This window comes from Nyctereutes procyonoides, unplaced genomic scaffold (assembly GCF_905146905.1).
Source record: "Nyctereutes procyonoides isolate TBG_1078 unplaced genomic scaffold, NYPRO_anot_genome, whole genome shotgun sequence".
In the NCBI taxonomy this organism is placed as follows: Eukaryota; Metazoa; Chordata; class Mammalia; order Carnivora; family Canidae; genus Nyctereutes; species Nyctereutes procyonoides.
The window spans coordinates 53,564,778-53,583,610 of record NW_026575126.1 but is presented as its reverse complement, the minus strand read 5'-3'; the positions used below and the strand labels follow the sequence as shown (position 1 = coordinate 53,583,610).

General features: G+C 41.6%; 1 protein-coding gene across 1 annotated transcript in view; it reads left to right on the top strand.

The window, feature by feature from the left end:
* The window catches only part of DNAH3 (dynein axonemal heavy chain 3), a 172,201-nt gene that overhangs the window by 54,805 nt on the left and 98,563 nt on the right, over positions 1 to 18,833 (top strand). Inside the window, 8 exon segments of the mRNA XM_055340043.1 lie at positions 4,010 to 4,101; positions 8,543 to 8,657; positions 10,900 to 11,016; positions 11,819 to 11,998; positions 13,407 to 13,543; positions 15,083 to 15,284; positions 16,669 to 16,761; positions 18,081 to 18,191. Coding sequence (XP_055196018.1) covers positions 4,010 to 4,101; positions 8,543 to 8,657; positions 10,900 to 11,016; positions 11,819 to 11,998; positions 13,407 to 13,543; positions 15,083 to 15,284; positions 16,669 to 16,761; positions 18,081 to 18,191 — 1,047 coding nt within the window.

Sequence of the window (18,833 nt, the reverse complement as noted above, 5' to 3'; positions counted from 1 at the left end):
AGCAGGCTCCATGCAGGAAGCCTGATGTGGGACTTGATCCCAGGACTCCAGGATCATGCCCCAGGCCGAAGGCAAGTGCTAAACCGCTGAGCCACCGAGGAATCCCAGGGAAAATCTTTTAAAGGAAGGAAAGGGGCAGAATGAACAGGTTGACCCTTTTCTTTGGCGACCCTACTGCTGATATTTAAGTATTGCTCTAGCCAATGACCACAAAGTCTCTCCTTGTCTCCTTCCCTAAGCAAATGGCTGCTCAGGGTCCTACAGGGTGATAAGGGCATTGAATTACATTGGGAAGGCCTTGATTTGTTCCTTGACCTAGGACACACAAAAGAGAAAGCCACACCTTTTCTGCCTCCTGACAATGCCAGATGGTTCCTGCTTGGGCTGACCAGACTGTAGAGCCTCATTGTCCAACAGGCTATGTTCAGAAATAACATTTCACTCTTCTTTCAGCCCTTTGAGTCTATAAATGAGAATAATAAATATTCTCCCTAAAAATAGTTGGGACTTTTATAAGCAACCAAGTGTGAGGGTGATAAGTGTGGTGTGAACACTAAGCAGAAAAAAGAAAACTCACTGTGTTTCTAAAATAATCATCACATTCAAGGGCTAGCAATGGCCTTGAAACGTCCTCTACCCAGGAGTTGCTCTGTGTGGAGGTGGAAATGAGACTGGCTCTCCATAGGCAGATTTCTCTATGATTCGGCCTGGAATTCCTCTCTGGGAACCATGCACAAGACTGAGGACAAGCCTCTGGAAGGACTCACTCTGAAAGCACATCCATTACCTTTCAGAGAATGAAGTCTGAGCTAGGAGCATTTTGATCTCTCTGGGAATATAGAGATCTTGATATATGAGAAGTTCCAGAGTTTTCTGTAAAGAGGAACTGCTTTTATTTCCCAGAAAGCCTTGAAATTCAACATCTAAGCAAAGGGTGTAAAGGAGGACAGGTGAGAAGTCATCTGAGTAGACCTCTGGTCTTGTACTGCCCTAGCAGAGGGGTCCGCACAGGGGCAGCTACCCCCAATTACAGGTGCTCATAGGGTGCCACTCCCCATGGACCTAGCCCAACTAGAGCTTTGACCCATTTGGAGGGCTGGGGAGGTTGGGTAAACAAATCGCCTTTGATAGTGCTATTTCTCCATAAGGTGGCACTATGGAAAGTACCCTTGTCAATGGCATTTAAACAACCCTCCCAGGAGACTCAGGATATCTCCTCTACTTGGTGCTCTCCCTGTGATGATGCTATTCTCATATGTGGGTACTTTAAAAAGCCCAACCAATCCTAGACATTCATAATTCTCATTTACAGATCACTTAGGTGGACAGATTGGAAAAAAATTACTTTGAATTAAAAGAAAAAAAAAACAAAAAAATAAGAATTAAAAGAACAATATCAGTAATAGCTCAAATATATTGAATACCAACTCTGAACTAGGTGCTGTTATATATTTTGTGTGGATTCCCTCATTTTATCTTCCCTACAGCCCTTTGAAGTAGGGAATATCATTGTCTCCAGATAAGAAAACTGAGGCTTAGAGTAAATTGTCACATGGCTAGTAAACCGTGAGAGAGGGAGTTGGAATCTAGGTCTGTGACTAGGGGAAATGGGGCGAGAAATACCAGATCAGAGGGGATAATAGCCATAGGTAAGAGTGGAGTATAGCCCCAAGAAGGTGGCTCCTGAGTAATGAGCCCCTAAAGCAGAAACCCAGTGGCCTAAACAGTTAAAAGTGAGCTCAGAAAGGAGAGAGGCCACCAGATACACACAGTGCCCCTCCCACCTAGAGGCCCTTCCTGCCTACACTGTAAGTCAAACCACAAGCCACCCCAGTGATAGCTGCCAGCCTGGGAAAGCCGTTCTCTGCCCTAATGCCTAACTCAGGAGATCAATTTTCTGGCTCTCACAGGGAACTCTGAAGGTTAAACCACCTCTAGCTCTAAAGGCTACAGGATGGATCTTCTGGAGACATGGGGTGTGGGGTGGTTGTGCTGTGGTTTCTGACCATTTCCCAGAACTTAAGCAGGAAGGGCTGGTCCTTGGGTTTGGGGCCCTGATACCAGCAAAGAGGTTGCTAACTGTGGTTTAAAACAAGTCGTAACAGGGTGACATTTGACCACCTGATGCGCACCAAAGATCGCCCTCTAGGACATTGCTGCCCAATGAAAATAATACAAGCCATATGTCTAATTTTAAAGTTTCTTGTAGCCACATTAAAAAACAAAAACAGGTGAAATAAATTTTATGAATATATTTTATTTAACCAAACATTCAAAATATTTTTCAATAAGTAGTCAATGTAAAAATGTTAATGCAATCTCTCACATTACATTTGTCATACTAAGTCCTTGAAATATGATGTGCTTTTACACTTAGAGCACATCTCAGTTTGGGCTTGTCACATTTCAAGTTCTCAAATAGCCACAAGAAGTTAGTGGCTCCATATTGGACAGGGCAGCTGTAGGCTCTTAGAATTAGGAAACCAGATGCTTTGTTAGTCTCTGTAATCAACAAAAGCAATCTAAAAAAAAAAAAACCCTACTAATCTCTGAGTCTTTCCTATGGGCCAAGCACTATGCCAAGTGCTTTACATAGTTATTAGCATTTAATCCTAGAGAGAGTATGTGTTCTAAACTGTACTTTCAGGTATTAGGGAATAAATCAAAGTCCAGGGTCACCAGGAACAGTTGTGCAGATTGTGTACTCCATAACTCTAGGGAATGTGGTTTTGGGGAACTACAGTGTGAATTGTACTTTTTTAGAGTTATGCAGTGTATAACCTTCACAACTGTACATGGAAGACCTGACTCACTAGATGTGATGGAGAAGAGCTTTTTAGGGAGAACTGGGTCCAAGTCCCAATTCTGCCATTTATTAGCTGGATGGTCTTGGTCAAGGTACATATTTTCTTTGTCTCAGTTTTCTTATATGTACAAGAGGAATAATAATACATTAGAAACTTCCTCATCATTATTGGAGGAATGAAATAAGTGCATAAAGGTCTTAAAACACTGCATACTTCATAGTAAGCCCTCGATAAATGTTAATTACTTCTATGATTTCCATTATCTTAGTGGACCTCCAGGTATCCTCAGGCCCTGACTGGTAAGCCATTTGAATTAGCTGTTTCATTCATGTTTTCACTCTGTAGATATTTACTGATGCCCACTAAATGCCATGCTTCAGGGACACATGGCTAAATAAGACATCCCATAGTCCTCCTAGGGCTAGACAGAGATTGGGCAGTAGGTGAGGTTTCTCAGAGTCTCATTCTCCTTCAGGTCCTCCTACTCCTCTTGAGAATGTTTGCTCAGTCCTTGAGAAAACTGCTCAAAGCCATCAGAGACTTCACATACGAACTTCTTCAGGGATATTTTCACTTAAAAGACAAGCCTGGGTAGTATTTACACCAAAGAAATGGGCCCAGATGCTAACCGTTCCAACAAGTTAGCACAGTGGGGTGGAAAGGAAAATATTTGGGCAAAGGGGGTTTCTTCCTCCTTCCCAGCATCCTCAAATCACAGTATTGGGGGTTCTGCATATCGTGTATACTCAGGACTTTCTCCTTTTACTCAGCAGACCCTTATTGCAGCTTCTGTCATAGACCAGGCTTTGCACTAGGCCCTGGAGCACAAAAACAAACCAGATCTGGTTCCATCTCCCGGAGTGCTCACAAGTTGGCACTGTGCCCAGCGCTGGTGAGCAGTGATCCCCAATAAACCAGAGAGGAAGCAGTGTGCCTCCTAGGCCGCCTCCCACATTATTAGACTCGCACCATCCAATTTGATAGCCATTAGCTAAACAGCTATTTAAATCAAGTAAAACTAAATAAAAATTAGAACTCAATTCCTCAGACACACTGGCCACATTTCCAGGACTCAATGGGCACAGGTGACTGGCAGCTACTGTAAGGGACAGCACAGAGAAGAACATTTCCATCATCATGGAAAGTCTACTGGCCAGTGCCACCTTGAACAATATGCATTTGTTTTCCTCTCTTTTCTGCAGATCAGTGAGATTGCTGGCTATGAAATAAAGCCCACAGAAACAACTTGCCTCTCAAATATGCTGGAATATGGGTTCAGCAAATTCATTGACAAGTAAGACTCCTTTTCCCCTTCAGGAAGCTTTTCAGTCAAAGTATCTGAATTCCCAAGGATATGACTAGCCTCATATCAGGCTGTTTTTCTCCCTCTGGCTCAGAGTAACTTAAATGTTTTTAGTAACCTCCACCTTGGGTGACTAGCTATGGGTGAAACCCACTTCCAGCTGCCAAGTGGATGACATATTATGACTTGAAAATGGAGTCAGAGATTTTATTTCAAAGGGAAATCTGAGGGACGCCTGGGTGGCTCAGTGGTTGAGCATCTGCCTTCAGCTCAGGGCGTAATCCTGGAGTCCTGGAATCGAGTCCCACATCGGGCTCCCTGCATGGAGCCTGATTCTACCTCTGCCTGTGTCTCTGCCTCTCTCTGTGTGTATCTCTCATGAATAAATAAAATCTTCAAAACAAAACAAAGGGAAATCCGAAAAAAAAAAAAAAGTTATTGGAAACTGAGCTCCAAGCCCAGGTCTGAGTGGTTTCTGGTAAAACCATTCCACCTTTCTGGGCTTTAGTTTGCTTTTTTAAACAAACAAACAACAATAAACAGGAATGGCTTTCTGAGCCCTTAGGAGTCCAAGAAACATGGTCAGTGAGAGAATTCTTTACTTGTTTTCTCCTTTTCTACAAATGCCCTTGGACTCTGTGTATAAGAATTACTGTTTTCAGGACCAGATATTCTGTGGATTCTGATGGTTTGTCCACATCTCCTTCAGGACAGAGGATGGGAGATGCTGTACTGCCTGAACTAGAGTTCCTGTTAGACAGCTGGATTCAGGTCTAACTCGACACACACACTTCTCAGAGCATGGCCCCAGACCAACTGCATCACAATCATCTGGGAACTTGTTAGAAATGCACATTCTCGGGCCCCACCCCAGTCTGCTGGATCAGAAATTCTGGGTGTGGACCCTGCAATCTGTGTTTTAACCACTTTTTCAGGTCCAGTGTCCTGTGAAGAGCCACCAGCCACATATAAGCCTGTCATAGACCAGGAAAGCAGTGTCCAGTGAAGAGCCATCAGCCACATATCCTACTGAGCCCTTGAAATGAAACTATTCTGAATTAGAAGTGCTGGAAGTATAAATAGGCCTAGATTTCAAAGGCTTATTAAGAAAGCCTAGGAGAGGCAGCCTAGGACCCACACTGCTTTCTCTCTGGTTTACTGGGGATCACTGTTCCACCATCTCACAGTTAAGGGGAAAAAAAGCAAAATACCTAATAAGTTTTAATATTACATGTTGAAATGATAATATTTTGGATATACTGAGTTAAATAAATTACTAAAATTAATTTCACCTGTTTCTTTTTACTTTTTAAAAATATGGCTACTTGAAAATTTTAAATGACATAGATGGCTCACCTTTTATTTTGAATGGGCAACACAACACCACTCCAGGTGATTCTGATGCAGGCCAGAGTTTGGAACCCCTTCTTCATTCTCATGGGATAATGGGTCTAATCTAAGGCCCCCAAATCCCTCTGCCACCTGAATGCTCTGATGCAGTCCCCAACCCCCCAATACCACCATCACAAGCACTCTTTGAGGAGCAGCCTGAAGACATATTCTTTTCTACCAGATGTTGGTTATTTCATTAAAAGGCCACCTTATCTTCCAATAAGATATTTTTAAGAGATAACAGCCATTGAACATTTATGCTGCACCAAGCACTTAATAAACATTAACCAATTTATCCATATCCATAACTATAACCTAATGTTGTACTACTATTACTATTGCTGTTTTACAGATGAAGAAATAAGTTGATTCCAGTGATTAGGTAACTAGTAACTGAAAGAACCAAGACCCAAGCCTAGACTGGCTGATTCCAGAGCCTTAACCATTACCCTGTACTGCCTAAAGAATAAACCCACCTAAGGAGACAGAAACTAAGCACACAGTGACTCTGCCACTTTCTTTTTTTTTTTTAAGATTTTATTTATTTATTCATTCATGAAAAGCAGAGACACAGGCAGAGGGAGAAGCAGGCTCCATGCAGGGAGCCCGATGTGGGACTCGATCCCAGGTCTCCAGGATCACGCCCTGGGCTGAAAGCAGGTGCTCAACCGCTGAGCCACCCAGGAATCCCAGACTCTGCCACTTTCCATGCCAATAGACTCAACTGTGACAAACCCAAAAAGGTTTAACACCTTGGCTAAGTTGTTTACCTCTGTGTATCTTAGTCTTCTTATCTGTAAAATGAGAAGAAAAATAGTAGCTGGGTGATTAGTTATGGTGGAGATTATGGTGTAAGGCATGTAACCTGAACTGAGTTAACACCTAAGTTCTCACCTACTACCTGTGAGTGAAGTGTGAAGTCCCCTGTGCTCCACCATCCCATAGTTAATGCAGCTTTATCACAGCACATAGTTTATAAACTTCTTTAGTACATTTGGGTAAGGTCAACTCTTGGTGGGTTTCAGGGACTCCCAAACTCATTAATCATTCCCCTGTGCAATTATTTGCATAATTACAAGTCATAAAGCATGTTACAAACATTGTACTTAATTACACCAACAACCATGCAGATGGGGACCTCAAGCCTGTCAAGTGACTTGGTCACAAGTCACAGCTTTGTAGCCAGCCTCCTCATCTCACACCTACCTGGGTTGGCACCTGCCCTTATTAACTATTCCCTATATGCACACTCATTGTGGTCATCTCCAAGAAGGCAGCATTTAGGACAATGACCCTGATGCTAAGGTCTTTATTAGTCATTCTTGGGAATATGCCATTCACTGCCCTGAATGGAGCTGAACTGAGGGTTCTCAGCTCTGTTTAGTTGGTCCTATTTGATCACATGTGAATAATTCTCTTGCTCCTTGTGACAAGGAGAAGGAAAAAGGCACAAAATGGGGGAGGAAGATGCAGTGGATTAGAAGCCAGGGGAACTAGTGTCTAGACCTGGTTCCTGCACTCCCCAGCTGCAAGTATGGCTTTGGCCACATCCCTTGCTTCATCTGGGCTTCAGTATCCTGATCTCTATGTAAAGACCAGATTGTTTCTTCTGCAGTGGAGCTTTCAATGAAAGACAAGAGCTGAGGCAGAGAGAATAATCCCTCCTTCTTCTTCCAAGAATTTGGCTTCCCTGTTCTTCCCAATTCCCAGGCCACACTTGAGTTTACTTGAGTCCTAGACTTGAGTCCCAGGCCCAACTCTCAGTGTGGAAGCAAGAAGAAAGGAACTTGTCTTCCCCTTTTCTGTGGAGTAGAGGGGCTCTAGATGTGATTCAGCATATCAGGAAAATAGCATTGGTTTTTTAAAAGGTTGGGGACAGGGGCACCTAGCTGCCTCAGTTGGTAGAATCTGTGACTCTTGATCGTGGGGTTGTGAGTTCAAGCCCCACATTGGGTGTAGAGATTATGTTTAAAAAAAAAATAGAGAGGTAGGGACAGGAAGTAGAGCAAAGCCATTAGTAAATTAACAGAAGTTCTGAGATCTGAATAGGAAGTCAGAATAATAATTCTGGACTAAGTAAAGAATGAAAATGGGGGAACAGAGGTCTTATTTTAATGGCTTTAAAAGACTGGCTCTCAAGTGGAGACCACCTCTCCACTAGGAGATATTTGACAGTATTTGGAGACATTTTTGTTGCCATACCTGACAAGGTGGGCACGGGGAGAGTCTGCTACTGGCATCTCGTGAGTTGAGCCCAGGAATGCTACTAAACATTCTATAATGTACAGAACGGCCCTCTCTCCCAACAAAAGAATTAATTATCCACCCTGTATTAGTTTGCTAGAGCTGCTATCACAAATATTATAGACTGGATGGCTTAAGCAACAGAAACTTATTTTCTCCTAGTTCTGGAGGCTGGAAGCTCAAAATCAAGGTATTGGCAAAATTGGTTTTTTTCTGCAGCCTCTCTTTTTTTTGGTTTGCAGAAGGCTGCCTTTACCCTGTCTCCTCACATGGTCTTCCCTCTTGTGTGTCTGTCTTAATCTCCTCTTCTTATAAGGACACCAGTCGTATTGGATTAGGACCCACCCTAATGACCTCATTTTAACTGAACAAACTACCTCTTTTTTAAAATTTTAATTCTAGTATAGTTAACATACAGTGTTACATTAGTTTCAGGTGTACAATATAGTGAGCAACAAATCTATATGTTACTCAGTAACTGAACTACCTCATTACAGACCCTGTTTCCAATAGGGACCTCACATTCTGAGATGCTGGAGTTTAGGACTTCAGCACATGATTTCTGGGGTTGGGGGAGGGGACACAATTCAACCTGTAACAGCCCACAGACTGCTAGTCTGAGGGTAAGAAATCCTTCACAACATCCGAAACAGCTGGCACATTTTAGAGTTGGACAGTAAACATTTTAGTAAAATGAAGGGCATTTTGAATTTGTCTTAGGCATGAACTGAAATTCCTCCTTTACTGTGTTTTCACTGGCCTCCTCTCACTAATGTTGTTCGTGTGTTCTCTTTAGATTGGAGCCCATTGGTACAGCTGCCAGTAAGGAATACTCTCTGGAGAAAAACTTGGAGAAAATGAAGTCGGACTGGGTTAACATGACATTCAACTTTGTGAAGTACAGAGACACTGTGAGTGTCAGCCCAAGTGCCCAGCCCCCTGACAGCAGCCCATTAATTATGCAGTAGATTACAGAGAGTAGTCATTCAGAATTGCAACAGAACTCAGGAAGGAAGGATCTCTGATGTCTTTTTTTTTTTATTGAGATATAATTGACATGCAACATTGTGTAAGTTTAAGGTTTACAAGTGTTGATTTGATTTGATTTACCCATTGCAGTATGATCACCACCCTAGTGTGAGCTAACAGCTCTGTGATGTCACATAATTATCATTTCTTTTTTGTGGTGGGAACAATTAAGATCAGTCTCTTAGCAACTTTGGAGTTTTTAATGTGGTCTTGTTGTCTATAACCACTATCCTGTGCTTCACTAGATTGTTTCCTCCCATCTGCCTTCCTTGTGCCAGTCATTCTTCCTTCCAAGCCCCACAGGAAGGGTGCATTTTTAAATGAGAAAAGCCTTTTGATGCAGAGCAACAAGCTTTCTCAGTGCAAAGGAACTGAACAAGACTACTGAATTAGCATCTCCCAGGGAGGGCTCCCCACCCCTCACCCCTGTCCTTCAGAAACATATCTGGGTAAACAATACTTATACTTAAAGTATTTCAAAACAAAATATATGTTTTTTTCAGTCACTCCTGTTTCTTAAGACTGTAAGAACTGTAGCTGAGCCAGTGGAAGGGAAAAGAACTGGGGCCTCTTTCAGCAAGACTAGGCAACTGAGGGTGCCAGCAGCATGATGCTGCACCACCTAATGGGATTAGATACTGCTAGAGGCTCTTGTGCTGGGATGAGGGGTTGAGTTGGGGTACCTGGAAACAGCTCAGTTGCACCTGGCCCATCTTTAGAGTTTGGTGTTGTTTTTTTTAAAAAAATTTATTTATTTGACAGAGAGAAAGCGAGAGCACAAGTAGGCAGAGAGGCAGGCAGAGCAGGAGGGAGAAGCAGGCTCCTGCTGAGCAGCGAGCCCCTATGATCATACCGATGATGATACCGGTTGCATCCCAGGACCCTGAGATCATGAACTGAGCCAAAGGCTTAACCAACTGAGCCACTGAGGGGCCACCCCCATCTTAAGAGTTTTTGACTGACACAGCTATAGACAAGGATCAACAGCAAAAGGGAGTCACCCTATCACTTTATTAAGAACTAGAAACACCTTCTGGTGCAGAGCTACTGGTAGAAGGTAGATTAGAGAATATATCCTAGCCCCAATTTAGCCACCCAGGAAGTAAAAACAAAGCTAGAAGGGCCAGACCCACCAGAAAGAAGCAGACCCTTATCAGCTTGCTCAGCACAGTGGCCCAGGCGAAAGAGTGCCATTCACAGGAGCTGACTTTCAAGGCACAGGAACCTGAACTACTAGTAAAAAATGGTCCCAGGAAAGTATAGGCAGAGGTTCCCAAACTTTTTTCTGTTTGTGGCACCTTTTGTGTCTTAGTACTTTTTTCATAGTTCCACTCCTTGGGCCAAAAGAAATACCTAACAGCTTTATGAAGTAATTAGTTTCAAACAACTTTAGTATTTGTGTCCTATCAACAACTGTTTTTTTTTTTTAAAGTTCTTTTTTTTTTTTAAGATTTTATTTATTTATTCATGAGAGACACAGAGAGAGAGAGAGGTAGAGACACAGGCAGAGGGAGAAGCAGGCTCCACGCAAGGAACCCGACGTGGGACTTGATCCCAGGTCTCCAGGATCAGGCCCTGGGCTGAAGGCGGCGCTAAACTGCTGAGCCACCTGGGCTGCCCAACTGTTTTTGTTTTTTTTTTTTTTAATACATATAAATTGAAAGAAAAAAATATTTGTATTGCATTTTTTAAAAAACCACAGCAAATTGCTGTGAGTTTGCTGCAATGTCTAGGAGCACCTCACATACAGTTTGGGAACCACAGTTCAAGGCCCAAACAGTCAGATTTGCAGTTGATCCTACCTGAGGGAGAGGGAGCAAAGAAAATGGACAGGGAAATAGGAACATAGGGAAGGGAATAGAACCATATGCTCCCCTTCCCTACCCCATCCCAAACAGACATTAATTTCAGGCCTGGGCTGGGACCATATTTGATTTCTGCAATGGATGTAGAAAATATATGTCATTAAGAACACTTTTTAGGAAGCAAATAGAAATTCCATCACCTATGAGACAGATTTCTGTCCCACTTGGGCGGACATCTGAGCTGTGGGGCCTTTGGAGATCAGTATGAAAAGTGAAGGGGTCTTGTGGTTTTGACGGGTCAGGATATCTTTATTTGCAGGATACAAACATCTTGTGTGCAGTTGATGACATTCAGCTGTTACTTGATGATCATGTGATAAAGACCCAGACTATGTGTGGCTCCCCATTCATCAAACCAATAGAAGCAGAATGCCGGGTAAGAGGAAATGAGATTGAGGGTTTGTAATGTCTCATTAGCTTTGGGTTTGTTGGAGGAGGGAGAAGATTTTTAAGTTCAGTTAACAAAGAAGCTCAGTTTTTCCTGATTGGAAAAAAATAAATAACACAAGACTAAAGCAGTAACCATCCAAGTAAGCATATGGCACACTGAGCCTTTGCAACAGTCTGCCAAAAGAGAAGATGAGATGATTCTAATGCACTGAGTAAAAATACATTTGGCAAGTATTTTATGGACTACAGTAGTTTAGAATGTAAACTGCACAAGGATAGGGGTTTGGCCTCCTTTGCTCATTGTTTGTAGAAGTGGCATAAGCTAAGAGTGCAGACTCTGGAGCTAGACAGCCAGGGTTTAAGTTCTGGCTTCGTCCCTTGTTGTGTGACCTTGGACAAGTTACTCGAACTGTTGTATGTCCATTTCTGCGTCTGTAAAGTAAAATTTGTAATAATATCTCCCTCATAAATCTGTTGGATTAATTGGTTTCACATACATAAGGCCCTCAGACCATCACTTATCACAGGGTAAGCAATATGGCTGCTATTATTTATTATTATTCCACTAGGAAAAGAACTACATAAGGGCAAAGACTCTTGTTGGTTTCTTTCATTGCTGAATCCATATTGCCTAGAACAATGACCAGAATATAGGGGGCAAATACTTAATAAGTATTTTTTAAGTGAATGAGCAAATAAATGAATGAATCCATCTAATTTGTTCAGTCAGTGGGCCTGTGTTACAGAGTGGAGGTTAGTGACTCAGATATGAAATGCTAAATTCACAGAAGTGGGAAGAAAAGCTGGTTCGTGTGCAGGAAATTTTGGATGCCTGGTTGAAATGCCAAGCCACCTGGCTATACCTGGAACCAATCTTCAGTTCAGAGGACATCATAGCCCAGATGCCAGAAGAGGGGAGGAAATTTGCCACTGTTGATAGTTACTGGAAATCACTTATGTCCCAAGCGGTAAGTTTTTACTCCCTAGCACATCTTACCATCAGGAATGTGGGATGCCATACGGATGTTCCTCATTGTGTATCATAGCCATGTCCCTTGAAATTTATAAGTAAACTAGATTTTTTCATTTTTTTTTTTAAGATTTTATTTATTTACTTAAGAGAGACACAGGGAGAGAGAGAGAGGCAGAGACACAGGCAGAGGGAGAAGCAGGGTCCATGCAGGGAGCCTGATGTGGGACTTGATCCTGGGTCTCCAGGATCAGGCCCCAGGCTGTAGGTGGCACTAAACCACTGAGCCACCCGGGCTGCCCGATTTTTTCAAATTCAATATTTTAATAATTTTTCTAATTTCAAAAATTAGAAACATAGAAATGTTACTAAAAATTCAAACATAGAAATATGTAATACAGAGAGTGGAGGACTTTTGAAAACACACCTCCAAGAAGGCAGCTGTTAGCAGTTTGTATAATTTATTTAGCTCTCATTCCTAATAATGAGGTAGGAGACTTTGTCACAGAATAATGCAATAAAACGTCTATAGATTGAGGATCACTTTAGAATTCAAATAATTCTCCATATTGAGTTACTTAGTTATTTAAAGTATGTTTATTTGGTACTCATCATTGAATTAACAGAGAATACTTGAAGATGACTAGGATATGATTTCTACCTTCATAGAATTCAGTGTCTTGTGAGGAGAGAGTGTTAGGTAAATAGGAGAGTTATGATAGAAGCCTATACAAATAGCTTTTAGAACACAGGAGGGTAATTTAGTTGCCTGAGAGTGTTTAAGGAAGGCCTCCAAAGAGGATGACATTGGAAACAAGTCTTGAAGGATGAGTTCACTGGGTATACAAGGCAATCAGAAGTATCTATTAAGAGATGATATCTTTTTCCTTTTTGAAGTCAAATGTGCTCAACTGAGGCTCCCTTATAAAGAATTTACCTCAAGAAAATTTATCTGCTCTAGTGGGCATTTATACTGCCCAGCAAGTGGAGCCAGTTTTCATGATATCCTGCTTTCTCCAACTCTATTAGTATTAGTATTAGTTTAGTATTAGTTTAGATACTTTGGTTGCAAGTATTGAGTGACAAAAATTCAACTAATTTTAGATTTTAAAGATCAAATTGAACTTTATTAAACAATTAATAAATCAGGCAGCATCCCATCTAATAAATAGAGATACACTCTGAGGAGTTGTATAAAATGAAAGTTTTTTGTAGAAGGAAGAGTCAACCATCTCCAGAAGAATAGGATCATGTTGTATGAGCATTCACCCTTGTGGGATTAGGAGGCTAAATTAGCTGGGCAGGGGGATCAGTAGTTCATGGACTTGTCATACACTCATTACAATGATCAGTCTCAGAATCTAGAAGCCCCATGGTGATTCTCACTTTTTTTTCGTGGAAATTAGGTGAAAGATACCAGGGTTCTGGTGGCAGCAGATCAGCCACGGATGGCTGAGAGGCTTCAAGAAGCCAACCTCCTGTTGGAGAACATCCAGAAAGGGCTGAATGATTACTTGGAGAAGAAGAGACTATTTTTTCCCAGGTATTCAGTACTGTTCTTTTGTTTGGAGTTGCCTTTTTGACCCATATACAGGTAGAATTACCTTTTTTTTATCTTGAGAGTTGGCTTCTACCAACCTATTTAATAATCTTTCCTGGTTCTCCATTCCCCACAAGGCAGCTCTCCAGGGTAGGGCATGTCTTCGTGTCATTATTTAGAATGAGTTTGAATGGACACCAGTAGGGGCCAAATCCACACTTTAGCCAACCATCATGGTCAATACCTATTTGAAGGGATATAGTAGTCATGATTAAGAGTTAAACAGACCTCTGTTTGAGTCCCAGCTCTTTCACTCACTATTCTTGAGACCTTCAGCAAATCTGAGTCCACTGTAAAATAAAAATATAATAATGGCTCTTACATATGTGTTTGTGTAGATCAATGAAATAATGCATGTAGAGCATTTGGATGTCTAAACTATTGAAGAAATGTCAGTTGAATGTTTTTGTCATCAAATTTTGTAGTTTCTGATAGGTATGTTTATAAATATTTGACTCCCCCCCCCCCAAGAACCAGTGCATAGAAGTCAAAGCCATTTTAGAGGACTAGTTCCAGAAAAGACGGTACTTGCTCCTGATAATCTGTCCATGTCTAGATCACAATGGGTGGTCACTCCATGTCATTTGATTTGAATTGGGATGTAGGTTAAATCCCAATGTGTTTTTAAGAAAAGTATATTTTAGTGTTCCCTTATCTGGAGACAGAAAGAGCTGTACTGGGATTGTGAAGAGTGATTGGTTTTATACTTTCAAATTGAGGAGGTAGGGTAGAGACAAAGGAAGTTTCTGAAAGTATTGTCATATGTTAAAGACTTACAGGATCCTAGAGGTGTGGCTCTTGTCAAGTGAAGGTTGGTTTTTGCCTCTAGCAAAGCATTAACTTTAAGAGAGTTGTGACTTCCTGGAAAAATGTCTTACTCTGCTTGTCTCAGCTATTTGTCAATGGCCTGCAAGTTGTAAGGAAATTTAATTTTACCTACATTTCCTTTTGCCTTTGTTCTACACATCAGATTCATTAATAGCATACTTCTTATTTCACACTTGTGACGTTTTGTCATTCCTGGAGATGAGATAAGGAAGTCTTCTCTCTCCTAGTGGTTCTCAATACTGACTATATATTAGAATCACCTGGGATTTTAAAAATATAAATCCCCAGACCCAACCCCAAATCCATTATATTAGAATTTGTGCACAGTGCAACCTTGGAATTGGAATTTTCTTAATAAGCTTCACAGGTGATTCTAAGGTGCAGCCAAAGTCGAGAACCACTGTTCTATCCAGGTTTCTTCCAAAAGGTAGCACCCTACCCTGAAACCATATTAAATTCACATATACCAGCTTTTTTTTTTTTTTCTTACATATACCAGCTGTTATCCTTTATCTTGCTGAGGCAAAACCATGGTGAAGGGTAGTATGGCTGATATTCATGGAGTGTCCTCTACTCTTTGAGGAGTATTATTTTGTTGGGAAAAGAGGTTCTCAAAAGAAATTCCAGTTGCCATCTTTCTTTGCTTTAAAATAGGTTCTTCTTCCTGTCAAATGATGAGCTGCTGGAGATCTTGTCAGAGACAAAGGACCCTCTCCGTGTGCAGCCACACTTGAAGAAGTGCTTTGAAGGAATTGCCAAACTAGAGTTTACAGACAATCTGGAGATTACAGGCATGATCAGCTCAGAAAAGGAAACCGTTCCTTTCAAACAGATTATCTATCCAACTCAAGCCAAAGTAACTCTCCTCTTACCTATTTTCATTCTTTTCTCTATAACAGCAATACAGAGAGATACAGAGAACATATTGATTGGTTAAGCACTTGGACTCGAGTTCCATACTGCCTGGATATGGAACCCTGGGTTCTACAACTTAAGGAATGGGCAACTTTGGGAAATTGTTTAGTCTTTCCAAGTCTCAGTTTGCCCATCTCTAAGATGGGGATTATACTGCAATCCACATGATACACTAAATTTATGGAAGGATTTCACCAAACCTGATGTGGAGGCAATAGTACGCATCAGACCCAACTGCTGATGCTATTCAGATCTCCAAGGGCAGAGCCCCTCTTTAAAAGTGATCTGATCGGGGCCACCTGAGTGGCTTAGTCAGTTAAGCATCAGACTTTTGATTTCGGCTTAGGTCATGATCTTAGAGTCGTGAGATTGAGCCCTCCATTGGCTCTGTGCTGAGCATGGAGCCTGCTTAAGATTCTCTCTCTCTATTCTGCCCTCCCCCTCCACTCATGTACGTAACACACACACACTCTCTCTCTCTCTCTCTCTCTCTCTCTCTCTCAAAAAAGTGATCTGGTCAGACAGCTTGCTAAGGCAGGTGTTTATAAAGGTCAAAAAGTATTATGGAATAAATGCTATTTTACTCAGGTTTTTATACAAGTGTCTTTATATAATGAATAAAATGTAAAACACTCCCACTCCCACTGAACATGACAGCACCTCCATTGGAAATAGAAAAGCACTCTTGGCTTTGCTGACCATTTTTGCCAACCATACATATAAGTTGTAATAACCAACAGTCACGTTACCAATAGACACCAGCTAGATCATAGGTGTCTGAAGTTAACAGCTACAGTGACCTAAAATTCTAAAACTGAATAATTTGCTGCACATCTGAATTGCCTATAGAGCTTTAAAAAAAAAAAATCCAAATGCCTAGGTTGCATCCCATAATAATTAAATCAGAATGGCTAAGAGTGAAAGTCAGGCATCCATATTTTGTAAGAATCTCCAAATGATTCCCATGCACAGCAAAGTTTGGGAACCACTGGAATAAGGTGAGAATTAAAACTGCTCATTAGAAATGAGCAATTTATTATATGAACTGAAAACATAAATGTGTCATTTGCTTCCTGAGAAGTTATGTTTCAGAAAAGGACATGAAATGCATGTTAAGAATCCCCTATTTCCCCTTTACATCACACATACTTCCTAGAATAAAAAATATATAATAAATATAAAACACATAATTAAAGAATATTGTCTTGAAGGGGTGTAGGATCTTTGGCCTCCCTTCAGCCTTGGTCCAGAGAGAAAGCTGGGTCTGCCCATGATCCCTCTTTCCAGGCATGGCTAACTTGCTGCTTCTTTGTCTTACCCTGCAGGGCATGGTGGAAAAGTGGCTCCAGCAGGTGGAGCAGATGATGCTTGCCAGTATGCGGGAGGTTATTAGACTTGGGATTGAAGCATATGTCCAGGTAAATGAAAATCAGAGTACATGTGCCAGGGTATTGGTACAGCAACAACAACTTTGGGATGATGATTAAGTGGATCAATTCTAACCACCCCTTTGCCTTTTCCCAAAACCCCACCCCAAACCTGCTGGGTAATGCCTGGCCCCTCTGTGACCCCTCTGTGCTTCTCTCCTCTTTCCTTGTGAATCCTGGGGTGATGCACATATTTCTGGTGAAATGTTTACGGTTTGGAGCAGGTGGCACAAGACAAGATGGTTAGCCAGAACCCTCTGGCTGCTAGCCACAAATCCCTTCTGGGAAATGAATTGATGGCAGGAGGTCTTTTTAGAGCACCTTCCAATTAAGCATCTCTCCCTCTAGGCTTTCCGTTTACATTACACATACCTTGAACAGTACAACTCATTAAATTCCCAAAGCTTTAGGGGAAACAGGTATGATGGAAGAAAGCCAAAAGAAAAGAACTGTTGGCAATCACTCTTCAGCCAGCTCCTAGCAAGGTTAAATGTAGGAAGACCAGAGCTTTGTACTCCTTGACTTTGGGTGTCTTTTCTTACTTTTCAGGGCCCCACCCCCACGACCCCTTCCATCAAACAAAAGAATATTCAGTTAACACCTTCCCACTAAAATATGGGGTACTGACCCTGCTGTCCCTCTTAGAAGTAGCATTGTAAATGAAAGGCCAGTCCTTTGTCCTATGATTTATTTTAAATAAAAAATTAAGTTAAAGAAAAATGGCTACCTGTATGGACTGACTCCATGCCATTGCATCTAGAGCAAGAGCTAGCAAACATTTTCTGTAAACTAAATGTTTTTATAATGTCTTCAGCTTTGTGGTCCACACACACCATTTATCTTTACCCTCATAGTACAGAAGCAGCCTTGGATGATAGGTAAGAATGGGTGTGGCTGTGTTACAATACACCTTTATTTACAAAAACAAAAGCAAGGCCAGATCAGACCTCTGGGCAAGGCTAAGAAAACTGGCACATTACTGCAATATTATGTAGCCATCAAAAAGGGTGGTTATGAAAACTCTCTGTAAACCCTGACTGTAACTGTGTAAAATACTTGGGTTGGGAGCTTAAGAAAAAAAGAAAAAAAAAAGAGTTGATGAGATTGTTGATGATTTTTTTTTCTCTTTCATAAAATTCAGGAAGACATAAATCAATAATCCCAAAGATATCAAGTCTGGTAGCTTCTGAGGGTGGAGGAAGGTTTTGTGTTTGTTGAGGGGATAGGGTGGGGAATGTTTTTCAGATGTTGGTTTAAGTCAAATAAGTTGAGCTGACTATACCACCTGCCCCCATCCCATACTTTCCCAGGTCCCTCGTAATCAGTGGGTCTTGCAGTGGCCTGGCCAGGTGGTCGTCTGTGTCTCCTCCATCTTTTGGACCAAGGAGGTGTCCCAAGCCCTGGTCGAAAAGACCCTACCGGTAAGTGAGCATGTTATGAAGTTTGTAGAGGAGATTCAAGGTCAATTAGGATCTATAGGATATATAATTAAAGTAGCCATGTTTTCTAAACAACAGCAACAAAATCACAGCATCCAACGATGGCATAGAGAAGTCAGTGTTTTCGTTGGGACAGTGGGTTGGAGAATTTGGAATTAGAGCTGTTCTGGAGTTCTCTAGTATAATACCTCTCATGGTCCTTCCAAGACAGAAATTCTAGGCTCAGTATTCTATGTTTTTATCACTTTGTTTTCAGGGGTCAACCTGGTAAAATTTCCACCAACAGAGACCTCTCTCTAGCCTTCTTCCTGGGCTAAAAGACCATATGGTCCTGTTTTCTCCTCTTCCACCATTACCTGCTTCTTGCCACCTTCAGTTCAACACAAACCCACCTACAGCTCTTCATGCAGTGTCCTCTTGAGACCAAGAGTGCTCTCAAGTCCTGCTTGTCAGATCCAGATTTGCATATTTCCAGTTAACTCCTGTCATTGAGGCCAGTGCTTGAGAGTTCAAGACCTGAATGAACTTTAGTTCATATCCTAATACTTGGGAATCCCTGGGTGGCTCAGTGGTTTAGCACCTGCCTTCAGCCTAGAGCATGATCCTGGAGTCCCAGGATCGAGT